Source organism: Zonotrichia leucophrys, chromosome 5 (genome assembly GCF_028769735.1).
Source record: "Zonotrichia leucophrys gambelii isolate GWCS_2022_RI chromosome 5, RI_Zleu_2.0, whole genome shotgun sequence".
Lineage (NCBI taxonomy): Eukaryota > Metazoa > Chordata > Aves > Passeriformes > Passerellidae > Zonotrichia > Zonotrichia leucophrys.
In genome coordinates this window covers 26,239,965-26,264,881 of record NC_088175.1, presented here as the reverse complement: position 1 = coordinate 26,264,881, position 24,917 = coordinate 26,239,965, and the positions used below count along the sequence as shown (strand labels likewise).

Below are 24,917 nucleotides of genomic sequence, written 5' to 3'. Positions count from 1 at the left end.
AATGTTCTTTAAAAAAAACACAAAAAACCCAAATGTTAACTAAATATGGCTTCACAAAGGAAGGGAGTTACAATGAAGTTCAAGAAACCTTTGATTAATGTTTTTAATGTTTTTTCAAAAAAGACCCAAACCCGTATTGTGTCCAACTGTCCTAGCAAATTCTTAAAAAATAAAATTAATTATTTTGTGTTACCATTTAAGTATGGTCAGTGTTTAAAAACTTGCTGTGAAAGAACAATAAGAATTGAGAAAGGAGAATCAACAGTTTTCTTCATGAGCAAAAATAAAACTAACAATAAATAAAGGTAATGCTTTGCATAGATATTACACAGTAATTGTTATTGAGTTAATGAAAGTAATGGCTAAATTCTGTAAGCTGCTATGTGGATTTACTTCAACTTGCAGTCAAAGAAGGTGCCACACAGTATTGGTCCTAATGTTTTTAATTTTACTTTTTTTCAAAAATTTATGTTCAAAAGAGTTGTATTCACAAAAATGTGGACACTATTTAATTGCCTCTTGACCTGTATACACATATATTTTTACATTTACAAACATGTAGGAATTTTTGGCACATTCTTATAGTTAAATATGTTAGGTCGTGTATACCTGACCCTGTGAATTTGGGCATTAATTTTTGTCTTTTATGCAGTATTTGCTGGGTTTTTTGATTATCCTCATGCTAGATTTAAATCTATTTCTGTCTCAGCATGATCACATTTCTTTAGTCAAGGGAGAAAGATTATTTTTTCTTTCATTTCTTCATTTATAGATCAATATCACTGTTTCTAGATTTATATTTTATGAGAATTTCAAATTTATTTTTACAGAAGATTAAAGTTTCCAGCCCCTTTTACAGCCCCTTCCTCCCAATCTAAAAACAATTTAAAAAATCTTCTGTGGTGCCATCAAATTACTTTTTAGACTGCAGTACTTTTAAAATATTATCAGTTACTTTAACATTCTTAGGTTGACATCCTAGGTTTTTCCAAAAGATACTTGAACAAGTGTTGTTTGAAAATACTTCTATTTCATTTACCACTTTGTCTTTTAGAATTGTGCTAAAAAAACAAGTACATGTCTATTTGTAGGATTTGTACCTCAGTGGCCAGTTGCACTGAAATTTTCATAGCTTAGAGACATGCTGAGTAATTTTGTCAAAAGACAAATATTATTATTTTACCATAACTTCATCTTACCATTACCTATTAAGAAATTCCATTATACACTAAAAAATTGGGAAAATATAGATAGTTATGAGTCACCATATATATGGTTGTGTTTCTATTCCTCTAATTTGCTCCCTCTCATAATCTTTACCCACCTTAATTTCTGGAAACTGTCAATTTTGACCCCAGGATGCTGATTTGTAGCAGTAATTGACAGAACATTATTCAAGCAGAATTGCTTCTCTTCAGCTTCCAGACAATGCAGAAGGTAAAGTCAGAGACTGCCTGTTATTTTTCTGTTCAGACAGAGACAACACCACCTGCCTAGTATTGCTTTTGTCACATGCCTAAGTTCTTCCAAGGTCACAAATCATTAGAATACTTAAAAGAATAAGATACCTAATTTCTACCAACAGTAGAAAATTTATTAACAAGCCTTTTTGGCAATGAATGAAGGAATTCAATAACATTTACATCTCTAGTTCCAGTTGTATCACATACCCTGTCCAATAGATCACTTGAGTAAGAGATCCTGGTGGAATACCATCTTTCTAACAGGTTTATGGGCTGAGTAGCGCACCATCTGCACTTGTTTCCTGCTAGGGCTGTGGCTGAGCTTATGCAGTTAGTTTTAATCCATAAAATCCTAAATGACTAAGCCCTGGATATTTGTGGTCACCTCTTGTTTGGTGCTACTAGAATTCTATCTATCATATTTTATATATTAGAAGGCTGTTGGAAGGTTCTTTCCATAATTTACCTACGTAACTTTTCTTTTTAATTATTATATAAAGATATAAAAACCTGATTAGAATATTCTCCTGCTTTAAAAATTATTAAAAGAAATTGCAGATGAAGTTATACTTGTAATTTGGAATTAAAAAATAAGAAATTACAAGTGAATTTGAATGAGCATATGCAAATCTTAAACTACATAAAAGTTTATATGCTATTACAGCCATTTAAATAACATTTTTTTATATCTTACATTATCTTAATTTGTTCTTATTTACATTTCTTCCATAAATAATTGTTGGCTTTAACCTGGATTGTCATAAAATACACACATTTAATTTGGGGTTTTTCCTTGAGAACCTTGTTTTCTGGACACTTTTCTCTTTCTTAATACATTTAAGTATTATCAAAACTGCATTTAAATTATCTTGACAGAGTTTTTCTGGGCAAAATGTCACATTAAAAACATTCTTTTCCCTTTGCCACCACTCCCAGAAATCTGTACATACATTATAGATCTTTCAGCAGTTTTCTTTTAAAGATTTTGGTAAAGTGTCAAGCAGGCTGGAAGTGATTTCTAAGGGGAAAACATGAAAAATGTACATTTATTTAACATTTATAATAAATGTGGAAAATGAGATTAAATTTCATATTAATAATAATGAACTTATTGAATTACTGAATATGAAACTAAAAGGCAGTCAGAAATAGGGTTAGTATAACACCTGATGTGGAAAATTGTAAATACTTTCTTTGTGGGAAAGTGGCATGGTAACATAAGGTTAAAACTAACAGTAATTTGTAGTTCAACGAAATTAAAAAATAGCCTCATCTGAAGCTTCATAACCATGAACAACACCATCTTATGAAGCAGCTATAAAGTTCATCTTTCTTTTTTCTTTCCTCAATGCACATACCTGCGCGTGGGCGTACACGGCCCTGGATCCGGCTAGCAGGTGATATAATGCTTAGCATTATATCCAGAACCTTATGTCAATTGAACCTTCAAACATGCTTCCTTAAGCCTCAATTCAGCTTCACACATTCAATCACATCTTTTGCTCCAAACCTTTTGGCTCGAATACTTGTCATTTTTGTATACATCTCTTTGAAGCAGGTGTATTGTTGTATGAGTAGTTCTATTAGGGCAATTGAGCACTGCAAATCTAAAATCTGTTTTGCTTCTTCTCCTGACTCTGTCTTTAAACAACCAGCCAGAGTATTTTGCAGGTCATTTGTCTGCTCCAAGCAGTAGCTTGCTTTCTAGATGGCTGGTTTACTGCAATGGTCAGAGTCTACAGGATGTAATTAATTTAAAAATACTTTAATTAAAAAAAATAATTTAAAAATACCATCTCTCAGGAGATGCCTAAATCTCCCTCCAACATGAAAGCAGCAAATGGCATTCAGTAATCTTCCTTGCCTGCTCCTCTGACATGTGCCATTCTCAAAGTAAGGTGTTAGGGCCTTATTTATCTGGCCAGTCTAATTCCATGCAGAACTTCCTTGTAGAAAAGATCTTTCTCTCAAATACTGTGGTATCTACATTTGTATAATGTGCTTACACAAATAACGACTTTTGATGTCCTGCTTCTGGTATGAGTATTTGAATATTTTTGTCCCTGAGGCAAACTTGTAGAATATTCTAGAGTATCAAACTGCAACTGTGCAATTAGCATATGAAAATATTCTGAAAAATACATGAAGAAGTTTTTTGTTCATGTAACAGAGGAAAAATACATTCAAGATTCCAATTGTTTATTATATTCTTCAAAAAACTTCTTGCACATTTAGGCAGTGGTGGGGGCATATTTCAATTATTTTGTTAATGTAGGAAGGTTACACACAACTAACCATTGCATTTCCTGTCAAGTAGACTTTAGTGAAAACAGGTTACTATATGGCAGTTTTTAGTAGTAGAAGGCATCTTTTGTATCTCTGTAGCTGCTAAAACAATCTGTCTTCCAGTGATTTTCATGACATTTACACTTTTGACATGGTTGTGCTTTATGCTGGAAAGTGACTTTGGATAAAAAGTTAGATTGCTGTTATCACACATACTGGTTTTAAGTCCTATGTTCAGGGGCCAAGTTGGATATTAGGACCATTAAGCTAAATATCTTTGCCCAAAATTTTGCTATTCTAATATATTTACATGATTAAGCTACTGCTGAGTGGATACACCTAATGGCCAATCCCTCATTGTCATCTGCTTTTGAGTACATAAATATTACACCATGAACTCTGAGGAAATAACTGGCTTGTGTGAGTAGAATAGGTTATTGTTTCCCTTTCAGAGTGTGCCTTTTATCAATATTATCATTGTGATCTTTTCAAATCCTTGAGAAAGAGCAGCTATCAGGAATGTTTCTGAATGAGAGACCATTTACCAATTGCCGTGACAATTAATTTCAAGAAACTGCAGTTTGTTCTTTCATTTTACCTACTAATAAACTACATATACCCTTACCAGCCAAACACAGACTTAGCTTACCTCAAAGCTCAATGATCAAATCCTGTTGCAGAGGCTGAGTTCTATACTGACTGTCTTTCCCCTGCCATCAGAGCAAGGCTTCTTAGTTTGCCTTTTTTCCCCTGTGCAGATACTATGTAAATAAAAATTTCAGCTTTTTAACATTATTTAAATCTGTTGGTCACTGATCCTATTTCAAGAAACATCTATATCTTATTTCATATTGTATGTTGAAATATATAGATGTAATATTACTTAAAAGAGTATATTTTAAATGTAAAGAAGGTAGAAGCTTATTTCAAAATAAGAATTTTACTTAAATAACTGGAACTATACATTTTCATGCCTTCTACATCCAAAGATTAATATTATTTCAGAAAGCTACAAAATTTATCCATGTGTATAACTGGGGGAATGGGGAATTCCATGGCATTCAGGGCCATAGAAACATACTAAAGTTAAAGTAAAATTTTTAAGATGGTCAGACTGATGACTGTCAGCTGATTATCCTAGTTAACATTGTAACCACTGTGTCTGACTCTGTTAGGATTGCAAAACTTCCAACTGCTTAGAATCTGAAGGTAAATTAAATAACATTTGAAAGACCAGCATTACTGCTACATGAGTCTTCTTCCTGGAATAATTGGGAATATAAATTGTGTTGCTCTCTGCTGCCTTAGACTTGGCAGGCTCTACTTTTTTGTAGACAGTGTGCATGCCAAGTCTGGTCAGCATCAGAGAGTTACAAAAAGTTCAAACTGGAGACACAATTTCAAGAAATGCAGTCATTAAACATCTGAAGCATTTTAACTTTGGGATTTATTTTGGTGAGATTATATAAATTATGGTTGTAAATAAAACATTTCTTAGTAACTTTCATCCAAAAAAAAGCTGCTTCTGTTCTAAGCTAGATATTCTCTAATGAGAAATGTCAAACTCACATGATGAATTTATGAAGTGGCTTATGTGATTAAATCATGCAAGGTTATCTGGTTTTCTCCTTCCATATATGTGTTGTGCTTGCAGAGCAGCTGAATGTGTGATTATTTTTTTTCCTGAATAAATTGAGGAAAAAATCCCACAGACATAAAGAGAAAATTGTTTGAAATAAAGATTTTCTCATAAGGATTGTATCTAAGCTAAGTAGCTACTGGTGATCTGACAGTGCTACATTATGCTCTACTCCAGTCACTGTTTGGAATAATATATTTTTCTGCATAATATAGGAAGAAGTAATAGTCCATCTTCGCAAAATGTGCAGAGAATTGGGGTTTTTTCATCTCAATTCCTTATTTGTGGTGAGCTTAGACATTCCTTTAGAATGTTCTTTGACTCATCAAAGTGTGAAAGTGAGATTCTCGCAAGGTAATAGCTTAATTAAATTTTGCAAAACACCTTCACATTTCCAAAATCAGTTGAAGTAAGTTCAGAGAGGTTGTAAGAGCCATTGTATGATTCTGAACTTATTTTGCAAATATTTTCAGACAGTGGTGCTGAACATTCACATTTTAAAGAAGGTGTGATTTTTTTTTGTGCATAGATTACCTTTCTTCTCCTTCACCTTTTCCTTCAGACTACTAGGCCTGAGAAATTATAATTTTCCATCTAATTAATGCTACAGTTGCTTGACTGCATCTGGTTGAAATGTGTATAAAACCTCTGATACAGATAGAAAAACATTGATTTCCTACATTGAAACATTGTTTCCCTACATTTCTATTTATTGTGCAGAACTCCTGGATGTTTTGTATTAAAAATATTGGATCATTGAGTGTTACTTTGGTTTTTTCTTAAATTGGATTTTTTTTAAGATATGCTGTATCTGTTACAGAAGCTTTTGTTATTATTTTGGTCTATTTTCTCTTCAGACTTTTAAAATATTAAACTGTAGCATATATATCATGGATAAAAATGTTAAAGTGAATACTGGAGACAGAAATCTGAACTGCTGTTATCAGCATGTAGAATAGTGTGCTGAGGGTGACATGGACACCAAGAGGCTCTCCACTTGTGCTCTGCAGCTTTCCATGACTCCTGTATTTTGAATGCAACCTTTCAGCATACTGAAACCAGGCTCTTAGCTATAGCTTTTAACATTTCTGCACAAACTGAATCCATTCTGCTTAAGGAAATGTACCTCTATTGTTACATTTGATTCTAGATTCACTAATGGCTGTAAAATAGGACGTGTACCAGAGAAAGAGCGAGGAGTGATAATGATTTTCTGCTGTCCCAAGATTTTTTTATTCTTAGGACCATTTCTGAGGGCAGTTTGTCTCCACAATCTTTCAACCAATACAACTGATACATATATCTGGTCATTATACTCAACCTTCTTTTTCTTTTCCAATTTATTTTTTCTGGACACGGAATTTCACTACTGACCTAAATAAATGGCTGTATATACAGCTGTTAATCTTTCCCAGGAGGCATTTAATGCCACACACAAACCCACACACAATTTTTTTCATAATCTTATTGTTTAGTTTGCATGAGAAGTTGTGTCAATTCTATTGATTTTTATAAGATTTGATGGTGTAATAGCTTAATGTAAATCTGTTGGTATGTAGCTTATGCCAAACAGTAAACTCCTCCTTTTTCAAGTAACAGACAAGTACTTGGTGTTGATAATCTTCAGAGAATGTTTGATGTTTCCATGTATTTATTTACAGAATGCAATATACAAATAAAGAGAGCTTTTTCTTAGTATAATTTTATTTTGAAATTTTAATTGTCACCAGTTCCCTTAATTTTCTTCTTATACTTAAGCCTGGCAGAGAACACCTCAATTTCAATGTACTGATGAAATTGATCCTACCACTTCACCTTTAGTGTTTTAGCCACTTAAACACATACTCATTTCCAGAGAGGTCTTCCACATTGTTTTCTGAAACATTCTGTCTGCTTTCTGTACCAATCCTGATTATGCTCTTTTCCTATAAAAAAAAAGTAATTTTTCACCCTACTCTCAGAATTTTGCATACACATACTTTTATTTGTTGTAAGACTGGCTTCCTCCCTGTCCAAAATCAGGTCATCTAATAACAAGAGTTGGCAGCACTTCAAAGTCATGCATCCAGGATTTTAAAAATTGCAAAGATTCTCTTCTGCTGTCTTTTGAAGTTCCATTTTGTTAATCAGAGAAAAAGCCATTTTGGCCAAAGTTACTTGATTTGGTATAATTTGAAACAGGCAAATCTGTATTTCTCATTAGGATAAAATGTTTGATATTGATGTATGCAATGGATTACTAATGTAAACTATAATATTTCTGTATTAGACAGTTTTAGGTGAAAAATTTATGAATAAACCAAATTAACACAATGCAGTATATGCTGCAGAGGCAAAAGTAACCCCAAAAACACTGCTCAAAACCCCTCCATCCAATTGATTTGAAACAAGCATTTCAATATATTTGCATTTATGTTGTTCGTATAAGCAGTGTTATTGCTTTTTTCATATAAGAAGATACAAATTAATCAAGGTCCTATAATTCCAATTCTATCTACTTTAATAATTTTTAAGAAAGTGGATGGTGTCTTACACTTAAATGGATGGATGGTTTTGTGTTTGTTTTTTTTCTTTGTCTATCCATTACATCAGACAATAATACTAGAATTGTAGTTGGTCCTGTTAAGGATTCTATAAAATTTCACAATTTGTTGTCATTATTATTGAGCAAAATATCTTCTGAGTTTTAGATATGAGAATAAAACTGGCAGCTGGGACAGAGAGGATCAGAATCTGAAGTAGTAATTAGTGTCTGGTATTCCTGGAATGACAACTCATGCTGCTGTTCCAAGGCATGGGATGTTTTGGGTCGAAAAATATCGGATGATGACAATACGGAGATTTGAGAGGGTTCAGGAGGAGGAAAGCAAGAATAAAGAGTTCTGGGTGTATTCCCTATGACATAAATACATTCAATTCATGTTTCTAAACAACTTTAGGAATAGATTTAAATCTTTTTGGTGCAAAAGCAGCCATGTAAATTTAAGTAGACAAAGAATTGCTGCATTATGGAGCTGCGTTTGTTGGGAATTCAAAGCATTAATTTTAAGATGAAAATATTAAATCTTATATCCCTGCTGTGTGGAAATGTCAGCTCTGATGTACAATTTTAAGACAAGAGAATAAACATATTAAAAACCTGAAATACCTGTTCAGGGATGAGAATTCGATCCAGGTATGGGGGGAAAAAAAACAGAAAATAAAGTTGTCTTATGCGTGATAGCTCTTTGCTTTTTAGATTTTCAAGTGCAAATGTACTGGTAACAATTGCTTTGGCAGCAAACTGTGATTTATTTCCTACTTCCCTTTTTGCATTATGCAGTTCATGTTTTCCTCATGTACCTGTAGATTACCCATACACCTTCACATTTAGATTACCATACATCTACATGAACATGTTTCTGACAGTAATACAGAAAAATATTCGTCCTTTGAGAGAAGAGCACAAAGAATTATAAATAAGTAGTTGGCCAGCCTGTACCCTCATTGTTAGTCCTTAGAACTTAGTTTAGAGTTAGGTTGTCAGACATCAAAGCGCATCAGACATTACTCCTGAGAACACCATTTGTAAAGTGTTTAATTGATTATTAGCTATGATTTCTGGTGATTTTCCAAATAAAGGGGCAGCCTGAACAGGAGGCTGTTACTCTTTGCTTTTCTCCCTAAAGGTCTTTACTTGTATGAGCCTTCCACACTTAGACGAACTGAGACTAAAACAAGTGATAATGACACCAGTTCCGCTCAAAACTTGGGTTATTCACTGGAATTTAGCAGTTTGTAAAAGCTCCTGAAAGGTTTAAACAACAGTTATTGTTTATTACCCTACACAAAATCACAGATTAAGAAATGCAATGGTAGCAGAAAGTAAGGGTTGTTTCTTCTAAAGCAGGGTCAGTTTGCTTACTGGATGTAGTGAATAGCTTTCAGCTCTAATTAGTGTATTAACTTAGCAAATAGGAGACTTCCAAGCTTTAATTTCCTTTAAAAATGGAATGGTTTTGAGCTCCTTTCCGAGTACGTTTCTACACGAGCTCTTACCGGTTGCTTCGTAGCAATCCATAGCAGTGCTCTATATGGGGTAAATGAAGCAGAAGGCAGGTTGCATTTATCCTATGACAAGATGAAAAGCTGATTACGCAGATGAGTGCAGATGAAGTGGAAACCTCTCAGAGATTAGGTTTTGCTCTCACTGTGCCCTACATTGCAGCCCAGCCTGACATAATCACTTCATGTTGGTTGCTTTCTGTGAACTTGTGTTTCCACACAAATCACGTGTTTGCAAAATGAAGTTACTAAGAAAGTAATTGTTAATCTTTGTTTCAAAGTACTAGACATCAGAAGAACAAGACTTACTTTCAGCCAGGGTTTTTTCCATTCCCTAGTCTGCAGACGTGTCTCAATATGCAGACTATGAGCTAGTACATGTATAGGTGACCAGCTGACCATCAAAAAACATCAGGTAAAAAGTAGGAAAACTCATTTTAATAAGTTTTCAAAAGGAAAGGAAGATGTGAGTGGTCTAAAGTAATAAGAATCTGATAATCTCTAGTGTTTCACATAGAGGTGGATGTTTTCTGTTTAAGTTCAGTAAGATCATAATTATTTATGAAAGATCTGCACAATGAGAAAATTAAGAATTTAATAAACTAATTCATGAAGCAGAATGAAATGTGACATTTTCAGGAGGCTACAAGTCACAGTGAGAAAAGGTATTTTGTTGCAGTAGTTGACTACACGGGCAAGGGTATTAAATGCCTATGGAAATTACAAGATAATTTTTCTCCTAGTTGTGTCAGTTACTAGAAGTATTTTAACCCTACCTCTGTTACTACTGAATTGTCGCTATTATTTTTACCTAAATCGGTTATTCCAAAAGCCTTTTTCTTCATTCTGAAGAATTGAGAACTTCCAGGGAAGAGTAGCCGGAAGATTACTTATGCAAAAGTGAGATTCAGACCAATGAACTAGGTCCTTGCTCCACCTAAAATTATGTCCCTTGAAATACCAAGGTATTTCATGAGGTAGTTTAGGACGGCAGCTTGTATTCTGATTTTCCTCTTCTAGCAGTGTTAGGAGTAGAGGAGAGAATTTCTTGTGCTCTAATGTTGCAGTCTGGAGTTACGCCTGGTTCGCTTGAGGGCTGCATTGCAATTACTGTGGTGAGCGGTAGCGACATGATTGGCAGCGATGCTCATCCAGGAGGAGAACAGATTTGACGGATTATGCAACGGCAGTTAACGACGCAGCCAAGCCGGCCGCCGCCGTGATGCGTTACTTCCCCAGCCACCCGCTTTGCCGCCTCTGTTTCTGTCACCGCCAGGGCCGCCAGTCCCGGCCCCGGGAGCGGCGCAGCCCCGCGCGCCACGGACGGACCCGCGGCCGCCGCCGGACCGCGCGCGGAGCCGGCGCGCTCCAGCCGCGCGGCCCGCCCATTGGTCAGTGCCCGGCCGCGCGGCCCGCCCATTGGCCAGCCGGGCCGTCAGTCCCGCCCCGCGGGAGGGAGCGGTGCGGCGCGCGCCCCGCAACGGGAGCGCCCCGGGAGGCGGCGGCGGCCCCGGGGAGGAGGAGGCGGGGGCGGCCGGAATAGCACGGGGCAGCCCCGCGGCCGCCCGGCATCCCGCGTCCTTCCCGGCACCCCGAACAGCTGCAGGAACCCCGCCGCCCGGCGCGCTGCCTCTCGCAAGGTAATGTTCTTTCGTTCGCTTGCCCCCCGGTCTGCCCATCTGCTCGGTTCCCCGCAGTGGCTCTGCCGCAATCGAGTGGATTACCAAATAAAACCACTAACTCAGGACTGCAGGGAAGGGATCTGTTTGGTTGTCATTAGCATCTCGTCTTCTCTCTGGCTGCTTATTTATAAATAGCTTCGGGGGGATCACGAGAGCTGTGATCTCTTAGTTTCTCTTGCGGTCCGAAGAAAGTCCGTAGATTTCCTCCCTCCCCCTTTCTTGACAGCGCTATTAAAATAAATTTAACTGGATTACTTCCCCCCGCCCAAAATTACTCTTAAACTATCCTCGATTTCTTCTAGTCTGGTGTGCGGGATAAGCGCAGTGAAGCGGGGAACGCAAGTTGTTATAATTCTGTAGCGTTTGATGTGTGCAAATACCGTCGGGCGCTCGGGAGGGCAGATGAGTGGGAAACACGTGACAAATATTTACAGCGCTCGGACAATCTGTTACTCTGGGTTGTGAACCTTATAGGGGTCACCACTGCAGATGAGGCCGATGAACTGTTACTGATGAACTGAGCTAGAATGCATTTGTATGCTGACATCTGCTAATGTCTTTTACACGTAGGAAAAAAACAGATACTGACATCCTGGAGAAACCCTTCTCTTGCAGCTTTGCACGGTCTCCTTTCCTCAGCTGCAGTATTAAATCACATCATGATACTACAGACAGAGTTGGTCTGGGAACTGTGTATATTTAGTCCCTCCGGCCGTCCCACAGTCTTCTTGTCTTGTGATACTTATTTTCTCAAGTGTGTAGCAGGAATCATAATGAGTTCTTTTCTTGTAGCCTCACAGAAAATCAGCCAATTTTAAAAATTGCTGAGAAATTACAGAGGAAGGAATTTTGAATAAGTTCCTGATTTTAGTTAATTTTTACACCCATCTTTTGAATCATTCAGGATGGCTTTAATGATCATTTTACTTGTAGAAATATCTTGCAGGCGTTATCATTAAACTAATATGTGCACATTTAAAGATAGTTCTAAAAGTATATCAGTAGTATTCCTGTGAAGTTTAGGTAAACCAATTCCATGTAATGCTGTGAAACTTTGACCTTTAGCTTGGAGCGTGCTTGCAGGTGGAATAGGCTTGTTTTGGTAAGTTTCAGCAGAAGCAGTTTAGCAACATTGGGTTAAATGGAGAGTGAAAGAAAGAAGAACTGCTTTTTTATGTTACTATAAAAAAACTGTCAATGCATAACATCAACTTAATTTGAAAGACTGTTCCGAAGGCAGAAAGTTGCAGTTTGGTGTGAAATCAAACATGTTGTGAGCAATAGAAATGAGTTTTCACTTGAGCTGAACCTATCTCACTGAAAGTCAAGTGGCATGGACATGCATTTTCCTCTGTGTTTTTTTTAATGGATGTATGTGTAGGGGGTACAGCTATGTGGGCATGGGTGACTAATCATGTCGTAAACAAAAGGACAATGTTTCTCTAATATTTTGCATCTTGTGAAGGTAAGATTGAAATAGAGGCATAGGTAAAAGATTATTATCTCTATAGAGATTTTCTTACACAGACAGGTTTTTCCAGGAAATTGAAATTTTTCCTTTCAATTTCTGTTTTCAGATTTTTGTGTCTGTAACGTGAAAGCTGTAGGCAAATATGAAGTGGAAAAATGGGAAATGGCTGGGTTTCAAAATAAATGCCAAGGTAATGAACTCAGCTTTATACTGACATTTGTCAGGATATAAAAAGGTGGTGAAGAAACAGTTCTGCCTGGTATATGAAGAACTACTTGGCAAGGGGTGGACATTGGGGGTTTTGTGTTTTTGGTCTTTCATTGGGGGTTTTGGGTTCGGGGGTATTTTTTGTTGTTGTTGTGTTTGTTTTTTTTATGTTTACCTAAGAAAAGGCCTAGGGCCTTCACACTATCACTTAACAAGGTCATCCTTTCTGAGGCTTTGATCCTGCTTTAACTTGCACATATAAAACATTTGGAAATTGAGCCAAAAGTCAAAGCAGCCTTTGCAATTAAATCCAAATAATACTTTCCAGACAGTAGTCAAGAGCAGAGAAAAAAAAAGCAAGAAGAATCACAGAGGTCTTCATTAAGGCTCAAGGGTTGAATGGCTTTTTGCTCCTAGAGTATAGCATTTAAGAACTGAATGAGTTCTATTCTTAAAAACACCCAACTTTTCTATGTGCCTTTATGATGCTGTTTCCAAAAATTAGTTTGCGTCCCTTTCTCCACCCAATCTTCCTGGAATCTAAATATCTCGCCTTTTAATTTTTCTTTAGCTATTCTGGCATAAAATTACTTCCTCTTTTAGCTTGGATCTCATATGACTTAAAAAGATATACAATCTCAATGGATATTCCATTAGGGTTTAGGTATCAGGAGGAATACCAAAATGCAGGAAACTGGCCATCATGGAGTAAACAAATAGATATAACTCAATGGAATCTGAACCTTAACCAAGTGTCAATTGTTTCTACTGTTTCAGCATGTTTTATACATTATTATGTATAAATAATGTATAAATTATTAAATATAATGTATTATACATTATATTTATACATTATTCCTTGATGACAACCCCTGATTTTTTAGTTAATAGTCATGTCACTGCTATAATTCCTGTTATGACCATTAATGTTTATTTCCCCATATTTAGAGACAGTAGTGCAAAGACTGCAGTCATATTTTAATGACAAATCCCAAGCTGGTTCTTGATTTTTTTAAAAATCTGGTTTAATGTCTAGTGCCCAGAGTAGTTCAAACCTCCTCTGAGACAGTGGAGCCTATAGAGCTTTGGTCTGCCTGTAACAAGAAACCCGAGGGAAGGGCTCTTTTTGCCATGATCATTTAGTCTTATGCAATTTCACTGCATCTTTCCAGATTAGTATTTGTCATTTTTCTTTCCTGTAGAGACACAGTATCTATAGCTAAATATGCAATATGTATATGTCAGCACTTCTGGCTGAGAAGCTGGAAAGAAAGCACACAAAATGTGATGCATGAGCTCTTATCCAAGCCACTGTCTCCTAGCCAGGCAGGTACTACCATTTCTTTCCATGGAAGATTGAACCTCCAGTCATTACTTTGGACCTTCAGCTTGGCTTTAAATCCAGTTCTGTGGGGCTATAGTTGAGAGCTGATTATTTCTGCAAGGCCATAGACATTTTGTTGAGTTGGGCCCTTAGAAAACTAAAACGGATGTTTAAATTCTTTATATCCAATTGCTAATGTCCCCCATTTAAAGAGTCATCAAGTCTTATAGATTAATATAAATGTCACTACTGAAATCTTGACGTAAAATAGGCATTTCTTATGTCAAGATTTAAGTTGAGATTTTTCTTACTCATTCTCTTGTAAGCTTATTATATTGAAGTACTGTCTTCTTCATGTTTTAATCTTATGGCTTCTTTTCCCAATGAGGGTTGTATTGTTGATAAGTTCGAACTTCTATGAGGGATTTATGTAAGCTGTTTAATCTTAAACTAATTTGGGTTTTATAATTATTTTAAAATATTTTTATTGGTAAAAATGCATTTGCTGTTGACAGACTTGCTGAATTTAATAAAAGTTCTGTGTTCAATCTTCCATGATAGGGAGCAGACCAAGAAATTGACATTGACATATAAGCAGCTAACCATTATCAAGACTCTTAAAAATGTTAATGATATGCACTTGGGACTGATAAAACAAACTAAATGTATATCTAAAACCCAGTGCCTACTTCTTTACCAAGCCTTTTGAAAATCTATTATCTCTCCTAGCAATTTGGTTTATAATTTTGGTTAGTTGTAGTCATATTTTGAAACCATTTAGCTGTGTATGACATGCTTCTAGCAAAAAGTTGGAATGAGGAAAACAAAGGCAATCATAGTTCTCTGATCTAATAATTTCTGATTTGAAGTGTTAATATTATCATCCCAAGTCATTGCATCCCATTTTATCTCATACAGCCAAGGTATTCAAAACTTGACTTATTGTTAGAATTTTTGAAGCAGCCAAACATTCCTTAAGGCTAAAGTAATTTCAAGACCACTAAAATTTTTGAAGGGAGAAAAGTTAAAAGTATTACTGAGTTTATTCTCAACCACCTAATTTTTTGAAAAACATGCATAATTAAAAATAGGTTTGTAACTTGTCAAATACATTATTTTAGAAAATTGTTTTTGATTCTTAGGAACTTAATGTGGGACAGAGTCTTTGACCCTTAACTATAGAAAGATATATGCAAAACCTGCTCTATTTTGTGAAGGAGTCCTTCTATAGTTATAAAATGTTGTTATGGGAGAGGTTTTAATTGCTGTTATTATTCTTTAAATTCAATTTATCTCGTTTTCACCACTGAAGCATCCCTACGATTTGCACCTCATTTTGCCATTAGTCCAAACTTTTTGCAGCTGTGTTTTCTTCTCTCACTGATGAAACAGCTCAACCATTTGCTGCAGTGTAGCCTTTTTTTACTTTGCTTTCCCTGAATACTGTACTGGGTTTAAAGTTCAGGATATATGGCCAGATAAGTCTCTGAAATTGATGTTTGGTGAAAGACCTCTGATCTAAAAGGCTGTACACTAAATGCCTCATTTAAATATCACCATGAAACTAACAAGCATGGGCATTCAATAATTGAATAAATAAATATGTTCTTTTTTGGTCTGAGGAAATTAAAGATGCTATTAATACAATACAGAACAAGATGCAGCTCTTGCTGAAGAGTTGGCTACTTGAACAAGCAAGATTAAAGCTTTTGGACAAAGATTAACAAGAAGATGATCCTTTTATTTTGAAAATACTTATTTAATTCATGTTATTTTCCTGTAGCAATATCCTATAGTTGCTGCCAGAAGTGGAAACAAGTTCCTGTGTATCCTGTAAGACTTGCCCATTGATCAAGTACTGAGAAAAAATGTTTTATTGTAAGGGGTATTATCTGTCTGGGTTAAAACTGGAAAAAGTCATGTGTGCAGTTTATGACTCAAGTCTGACAGGTACAAATATGTTATTGCAAGTTTGTGTCTTTTTGTTCACTGTAAATGTAAATTTTTTTCTCTTAATTTTTTGATAATATATTTTATCAGTATATTTATTTATCAATAATATTTTTGTGCTGGAATATGTAAAAGTTATTTTTTAGGTAATGTGAATAGTTTGTCTGTAGTAGCTTTTCTGGTATAGTATGGCTTTTTGTTTGTTTCTTTCTTTCTTTGTTGCTTGAAAATCAGCTGACAATTAATAAGTGCAGCTTTTCATTAAGACATCTGTGACCTGAGGCAAAAGATATTTTCCTCTTGCCTCTAATTACTTTTTACATAACTGTATGAGTTCATCTGAATGTTAGCCACTCTCCTCTGTACACATATCGAGTAGTTTTCTATTTTAAGTTATAAGACTTCATAGGTGCTCATCTTAGGTACAAAGGATATGGGGAAGGTGTTAGGGATGTAGGGATGTTGTAGGGGAGAGTTATTTGTCTGAATGAGGTATATGTATTGATGTAAAATTAGTAAAGCACAGTATACCGTGTGATTGCTGTTGAGGAATAAACCTTGTCATTATTTTAAAATAGACAAAATAATTGTAATATTTATTTTAATCTCCAGATTTGGCAAAATGCTCTTTTCACAGACTTTTCTGAACTATAAGAGACCCACAACCATCATTGAGTCTAACTCTTAAGTGAATGGCACATACAGGGATAGAACTCACAACTTTGTCATTATTAGCACCATGCTCTAACCAGCTGAGCTAATTACAGGTTTTCTTACCATCAAAGAGTTTGGGGTAATGTTTGTTTGCTTGTTCATAAGGATCTTTTGCATCACTTTGAATCATAAGTTTGGGCTTCTACATATGGTGTCAGTGTAAGGAATGTTTTTAGTGGTACTTACCTTTCAGTTTGCCTCTTCAGCAGCCAGAAAACTCTGTTCTAGTCAAAAAAATAAACCAACCTAGAAGCAAGAAGATTGACTCATCTGCTCTTTTGGTTCTTTCCATGCCAAATGTCTAAGAGCAAGGTGGAGAGTGTAAAAGCCTGACTGAAGTGCAGAAGAAATTTGTTTGTTTGTTTAAATGCTGTACTTCTTGAAATAGTCTGTTTCAAACAGGCTGTTACTGTGTTATTTCTTTAAGATTGGTGTACAGATTGTCTTTGCTCATTCTCTGCTTTAATGTCTGCTGGTTTGCTACTTACTGTACTTCCTACATTAAAGACTTTTCATATTTGTAATATCCATTGCAGACTTTTTTATTAGCAACCTCTTAAGTCATCAGATGGGTGAGTTTGTGATGGAAATCCCATTTGGAAACTAATTCTTGCAAATTAGTCATCTTTGACAAACAGATTTTGGACAATTTTGTGGTATGGTTGACTCCAAAAACAGTTTCATGAGGACATGTTGTGTGACAGCTTCCTTTTTTTTTAACTTGCTGATGCAGTTGTGGCAGAAAAAGATAGATATTGCTTTGCTAAACAGAAGTAGGCTACAGAGGTATGAGAACTTTCATGTCAGACTCCTTTTGGGAACATGATTTTGAGACCTGTTGGTGCAAATAATACATCTATTATTTTATATTTGACTAGCCAAACATTATATACATTTTTCTGTGAAAAAGGGTAATATTACTTCTAAACCCCAAAGTACCATCACTGTTTTTATCCATCTTCTGTACACTAAGAAGATAATATGCATGTTTACAGCTATGTCAAATGAGACAGTGATCTATGAAGTACCAGAAGAAGTGTGGGGCACTCTGGTTACTGAGAATGTATTTGCTCCTAGTGAGGCATCATCATATTATGCACTCCAGCCAGAAACTTTTAAACCTGATTTTAATTAACTTCATATGCCTCATGTAAATTATCATTTGGTTAAATTGTGGTTTTTGGTTTCAAGAAGTTTTGAAGAAATCTGAAGATTTCCTCATCTTTGGATCACAAGGATGATGTATTCAGAGATCTGAGTTTCAGATTTTTTGTTTCATGGACTCTGTCCTCGATTTCCTGGTTCATGGTATTGGATTAGATTGAACAGAATGACACAGCCAAAAGTTGTATTGATGGTTAGAAATTAGTTTTGGTATAAAGAGGTCTGCACTGTGGATTGACTTAATGATTTTCCACCCTATGTTTTGGGTTATTTCTGTTTCATCTGAATTTGTTGGCAGGACTCTAATATGCTTTAATACTTCCCTTGTGCTGTTGGATGAGATCTGAAATTTAATAAAGCAGCTTCCTGTCTGGCATAGACTCTGTTTTATATTCCTTAATGCTCTCTTTGCTGGTGTAATTCAGTACTTCCGAAGTTGTGAAGAGCAGTATTTTAAACTAGTATTGCTAACAATAAGCAGTATCATTCAAACTATTATACAAATAATTAAATACTCTAAATTTGGTTGGTATTTTTATGTGTGGTGTTTGGTTTGGGGTTTTTTGTTGGTTTTGTCACAATCCAATAAACACAATGTAGACTCAGAGTTGGAAAGTTCTTTATGGAATTCTTTTATTTATGTTAAAGCTGCTGGAATGAGCTGTAATATTTTGTCTTCATTAAGATATTATAAGCTTTCTCTTTCTAATGACAATATCTTTAAGTCTAATGAAAATTTGAAAGAACCTCAGAGAAACTTGAGATTTTAGGCAAGAGCAGAAAATGATGGTGTTTATCTCTATTTGTCTCTATCAGAGTTGTGCTCAGTAAACAAATATTACGGTAATTTATTTAATTTTCTTCAAGCTTGTGAAGCCTTGGACTGTTCACATTTTTATTACCTTTCCTCTACAATGCTTTTGCTGTTATGATGTGTTAATTAGCTACATAGCTCAGAACGTGTGTCATAATGTGCTCAGAAACAGGTTGTCACCTAGTAACAATCAGGAATTAGGGAGAGCTGGGAAAGTAAGGCATTTCAATTCTGGCTTACTTAAGTATCAGAGAAAGGAGGAAGGCCATCTGTCATGCTGAGAAGGGAATGATGTGCCCTGCTAGAGAAAAGGAGCTGTTGGAATGGGGTTCTGGGATTTTAGGAGCACATTTTGAACAGCATAATGAATGGATGTGTTGGCATTAGACTTTGAAGACCACTGTGATACTTTTTGTCATTGTTAAACTGAAAGAAAATCCATCAGCAGAGCAAGTTTGCTTTTCATCAGCCTATTTAACAACTTCAGCTGTTCTTTCCAGTTGTTAGCTTTTTCTACATAGATGTTTTTCCCTTGAAACAGTGTTCCTCACAGCCTGAATCCCACAGCTGTGCTACTATGCATTGGAAAGCTGCATAGAGAAACTTAGCAATGATGCTGAAGGTTGCTTTCATCGCTCCATGTTGTATGTTCTGTAGTTAGAATTTTAAGTTTTCTTGGAAACTTGTATGCTTTGCCTGAATGTGACTTTATTTTACAATATTTCATTCCCTATAGTAAGGTTTGCAATAGATACAGTTTTATAAACAGATTGCAAAGTGAAAAAAAAGTTGAGCATGAGTGTTGTAATAACATTTGAAAGTCCTTTACCAGTTTCTTTCCTTGACATAATTCTCCTGATAGTTTCTTAAAATGCCTCTGTTTATAGAGCAGGGAGTTCACTTCTTTCTTTGTTTTCTGATGGAAGATTATAAAAAAGGTAGAATAAGATGCTGAAGGCAAGGAAGTTAAAATGTTTTCTTGGTCATAAATATATATACTAGTAGAAATAAGCTTCAAAATACCAGTAAACAGTGCTGTTCATGGTATCAAATAATCTTTTAAATCCATTGAAGTTTGTGTACAGAATATGACATTGGCCTAATAATAACAAAGCACCCTTTCTGTTATTGTTCTTGTTACTATTACTGTTTTTTTTCTAATAACTGACTTTTTTTTCTAATAACTGACTTTTAATACTTAATTTCAAACCTGCATTAATTTTTTCCTTACAAGGAGTTATTCTCTACTCACAGTGATTCTACATTTTAATGTGTCAATGTGTGTATGCCCATTGTTTTATTTGGTGTAACTAAGAAGATAACTAATATCGTGTAGCCTTTATACTAGGTTCAAACTGGCATAACTTTGTTATTCAAAGATAATAACCATTTACAAAAAAAAAAGAAAGCTTGGTAGATTTGTATACTTCTAACTGAAAAAGAGCTTTTAAATTTAATCATTTTTGCAATATGATTCAAAGAGAGCTGTAGGTCTTGTTTCAGTAATGTAATGATTCAGAACTCAGATTAGATTGGAGGAGCTGCTTGGTTTTTGGGAGGGGCATAGCAAATCTGTGCAGCCGAGACAAGGGCTAGCTAGTTCTCTTATTTATACATATCATCTTTTGTCACAGAAAGAACCCCAACCCAAACCTGTGCATGTTACCAAAAATAATGTGCTCTACAGAACAGGGATGACTTGAACCTGGTGATATCATAGATGTCATTTGAGGATAGTAAATTTGATCATAATGTCTGGGTCTCTAGCTACTGAGTCAGTCTTCAAGAAAAGTAGTGACTAAATGTTTTGCAGATTTCCTACCACTTCGTATACTTGAACAGTTTTCTGAATTATGCCACTCAACTGTTAACTCCTAGTGAGCAGAATTAAGGAGCTCATACAGCTCTAATGGAGCCGTATGAGCTCTCATTGTTCTTACTTGTTACTAAAGACAGATATCTCCTCAGTCTTTAAGGATTTTGTGTTCATTTGAAGAATTTCCCTGGCACGAAGAATGATACTACTCAAAGTAAATGGAGAGTCTGAAACTGTTTAAAGAACATTATAAACCGATGCAATTAAATTACTACAATAAATGACTGCTTATTGAGAAGATATTTTGGGTAGATGGTGCTTGATTCTTACAGTTGGTCTTCACTAATTACTTATAGTAATTTATGGACATCATTATAAAATGATACCTAAGTCTGCATAATAAAAACTGATACAAAACTTGTAAATTTTTGGACCTCAGCAAAGCTTTCAATACTGTGTCTCAAAATACGATATCCTTCTGGAAAAAATGTCCAGCACACAGCAGAACCTATATTTTTTTTTGTTATTCCAATTTTTCTTGATGTCTTGGCAGTTCCACAAAATAGTACAAGAAGAAAATATTCAAACTTTTTTATTGTCTAAATGTTTTCTTTATAAATAAAGCAGTGAGACTTAATTACATTGTGACGGTCTTATGCTGGTTCTTGTGCTGAGTGAAAACGCAACAGGCATGCTTGAATGGTTCTTTTTAGTAAATGTTCAACAGCAAGTTAACTTTTAACAGAGAGAAGGCAAGAGATTCCACCATTGAAAAGTAAGGTCTCTTTGAAATGGGTGTTTTAGTGACCATCTTGTTACCTGATGGAAGAGCATTGACTGAGAACCCTGGAGACAGGGGAGTGATGTATGAGAGATATAAAAAGATTATGACTCCAACTATGAGTGTTAGCAATGTCATTGTTTTTGTGTCATATTTTCAAGGTAAAAGATTTGTATCAGAAAATACTGAGAGAAGATTGTGCTTCTACTGGCTTGTTATTTGTCATATTAAATTTGCCATAATCAAGTTTGACAGGCTTCTCTTTATTTTTTCCAGCAGACAATATTGTTGTTGAAGATTAGTCAGATGCCTTCCGTCCATTCCCTGCCTCACATGCTATGTCATCCAAGCTTTGGAACACTTAGAACATAATTTAAATGAATGACTAATTTGGCAAGCATAATGGAAGGCACACATACCATCCTCCTGTTGCACAAACCCATTACAGAGCTTTGTTACATCAGCTTCTATCATCCAAAGGGGGAGGTCACAGGATTTACTTACATGGGCTCTGGAACTCTGGATAGAACTGGTGAGAGTTTCTGTGGCTGCTATCAAGTGAGGGAGAGGTTAGACATGGCCCTGAGAGAACGGCCATATAAAGACTGTGGAGTTATTATTTTCAAGCAAACTACCACAAAAGACCTTCTCAATGAAATGTACAAACTGACTGCTGAAAAGGAAAACCTGTTATCCAGTGCTTTGAGTTCTGATCATATTCCGGACCTTAAGGCAGGACATCAGGAGGAAAAGCGACAGGATGTTTCCGGAGTCCCGAAACTTAAAGGTGGTAATTACTCCATTCTTACACATCAGCAGGAGTTACTACTGGATTCTACAAAGAGAGACAATTTGAATCACAAAAAAATGAGGAAATACAGAAGGAAAGAGAGCTCTGAGGAGATCAGACATCGTAAAGAGGGAAAAAAGTTACACGAACATCTCTTTTTACTGAGTGCACAAGACATGCAACGGAAAAATAAGATGGTCTCCACAAGACTTTCTACCAGGAATTATCCCAGCTCCTTTTCTCCCTCCAGCTGGCTAACAGTAAAAGGTAAGGATAATTTACCAGTAGACTATAGAATACAACCAGAGAGGTGGATAGAAGAGGGATATTTTCTTAAGAGTAACAAAGCCGTGAAATTGGATGCTGACTTACCAAGTTCTAGCTCAAAAGACATCAATGATGTTGTTGCAGTGGATAATGGAGTATGCATTCCTGAAGTTACCAAGGTACAACAGAGGACCACTTTGGTGAATTCATCTCACTACAGCCTGTCTAACAAACTTGGGACATTAAGTAAATCTGCAGCTGCTGAAGTCTTGAAAAGTAGCAAGTATGCTGAGCCAGTATGCAAGGAGAAACCAGGAATCACAGTTCTTGCTGAAGTCCAGGATTTTGACACTTGTATTAAAAAAGCTACCAACTCCCCTGCAGAGTCTTTGCCTGACTCTCACAGAGAGAACAAAACCATTTCTCCTGTTCTCACAAGAGCACATAACGAGGTTATATCAAGAAGTGATGTGTACTCTGTAGATGAAGCTGCTGGAGACTCTAATAACAGTGTGCTGCAGGAAAAGGAGGAAGACGGCTCTGGTTTGCAGTACAAAGCAGAGAGAGTGCACATTACTGATGAGTCATGCAACCTTGTGGGAGCAGTTAATAAAGCTCTTCTGAAAGTTATCCGGAGCGACAGTTTAGATGAAGCTGCAGAATGGAAGAGACTGCAACAAATTACAAGAGTAGACAAAAACCTGCCAGGCTCACCGTATGAGAAAAGGACCACGGTATCCCCGGGAAACAGCAAGCATTTATTTTTGAACTTGCCTGTAAATGAAAGCCCTGATATTCCTCAAACAAGTAATAATCTTAAACTGGAAGAGAAAAGGCTGCATTCACCCCCATTAGCAGCAGTGAGTAATGTTTTTAGTAATTCATATCCGCTATCTAATACACACAAGCAAATGTCACCTATTCCTTCTCCGTTATCTCCGAGACTGCCCAGCCCGCAGCTGCACCACCGGATCCTCCCGCTGCCAACGCAGAGCACCGAGGACGAACCCATGCTCAGTGACTATGGCCATGGAAGGCACGGGGCTATAAACTTCTCTTTCAGTGATTTGGAGCCACCGTTTTATCGGAAGTTTTCTGATCCTGGAGAATTGGGATTTGCCAGCAGACAACGGGGCCTACATCAGAATGCAACTGCAGGACATTTTGAAAAGTCTGCTGTGCAAGAAAAATTAACTACTCGGACACAGCAGAGTTTCTGTCCAGGTCAGTCCTATTTCACACATTTTTAAACTAATAGAATCAACCAAGCATGAAAGTCTTTGGAGGGTTTTCTGGGTTTGTTTGCTTTGGGTTTTTTTAATACTAGCTAGTAATAATAAATACTATGTTAACTTAAAAGACTATTTTTTACTACTTACAGACTGGTTTACAGCTATAAAAGGTTTCAAGATAGATTTTTTTTGACAGCTTATTTTCAGTCTTGTTGTTACTGAATGACCTCTTAGCCAAAGTTAAGGGAAAATCTTTCTGTATGAAATGAAAAAAGCTCCCATGCTTATTTTACTGCTTTTCCTGTGCTGTGCTCTGGTCTTTCAAAGTGTTATGGTAAAATTTATTCTCCTATATATTCTTTTTGCTTGTTTGGCTGAACTGATAGAATATTTTCTGAATATTTTCCACAGTGCCTTAAAGTATAGGACTGGTGCTTTGACCATTTAGCTACAAGGTTGATGTAAATTCTGTAAGAAAAGACTTATTTTCAAAATGATTGCATGCAGGAGTCCTGTTACAATGTATTTGAGTACAGTGCATGGGTTTATTTATAAAGATATACTGTGTAAAAATGCATAATTATTTTTGTTAGCTAGTTCATCAGCATCTATACTCTTCATTTTTAACATAAGGAGAGGGAAGGCTGAAGGACCTAATTCTGCAGTGATTTAGGTGTGGCTCAGACTGGTCCCTCTGTCTTACAGGGGTGCTGGCAGAGCAAAGTGACACAAAAGGGTGATTCCAAAGTGGGACGTGTGTAGGGATGTGAAACCATTACCTTAGCCAGAGGGTGTTTAGTACTGCCTATGAGGTTTGCATTTATGCCTGCTATTTCTAGAAGTTGTGCTAGTTCCACTCAAGACTAAATCAAATTTAAGGTGTTGTCTGGTGAGTTGACAAGGCTGAAAAGATGGGTGCTATGCTCTTCTTTCGTTCCTTTCTTGGTTCTTGTTGTGCTGTGCTGTCCTACCCCTCTCATTATGTCTTGTACTCATTGTACCTTTTGGTGAGCTGCTTTAACTGACAGAACCAGCAATTTCACCCCTTTAAAGAATGAAGTAGCACAGAAAATCTTTTTCTCTCTGTTTTACATTAGGTTTTTTTAACTTATTGTATCATTTAGAATTGTTGGATGTGGAACTGTACCTATTATGCTGTACTCTTGTACTGTCTTTGGCTGGGATAGGGTTATTTTCTTTACAGCAGGTTGTATGGAGCAGTGTTTTAGATTTGTGATGAAAACGGCCTCAGTAACACAGGGATGTTCTAGCT

General features: G+C 36.1%; 1 protein-coding gene across 1 annotated transcript; it reads left to right on the top strand.

The window, feature by feature from the left end:
• The first annotated feature begins 10,950 nt into the window (after positions 1-10,950).
• On the top strand, positions 10,951-23,559 carry LOC135448076 (formin-1-like). The gene is made up of 3 exons (XM_064713533.1): positions 10,951-11,072; positions 21,635-23,272; positions 23,356-23,559. The coding sequence occupies exons 2-3, from the start codon at positions 21,737-21,739 to the stop codon at positions 23,431-23,433; spliced, it is 1,614 nt and encodes a 537-aa protein (XP_064569603.1). The 5' UTR covers positions 10,951-11,072; positions 21,635-21,736; the 3' UTR covers positions 23,434-23,559.
• Positions 23,560-24,917: the final 1,358 nt, after the last annotated feature.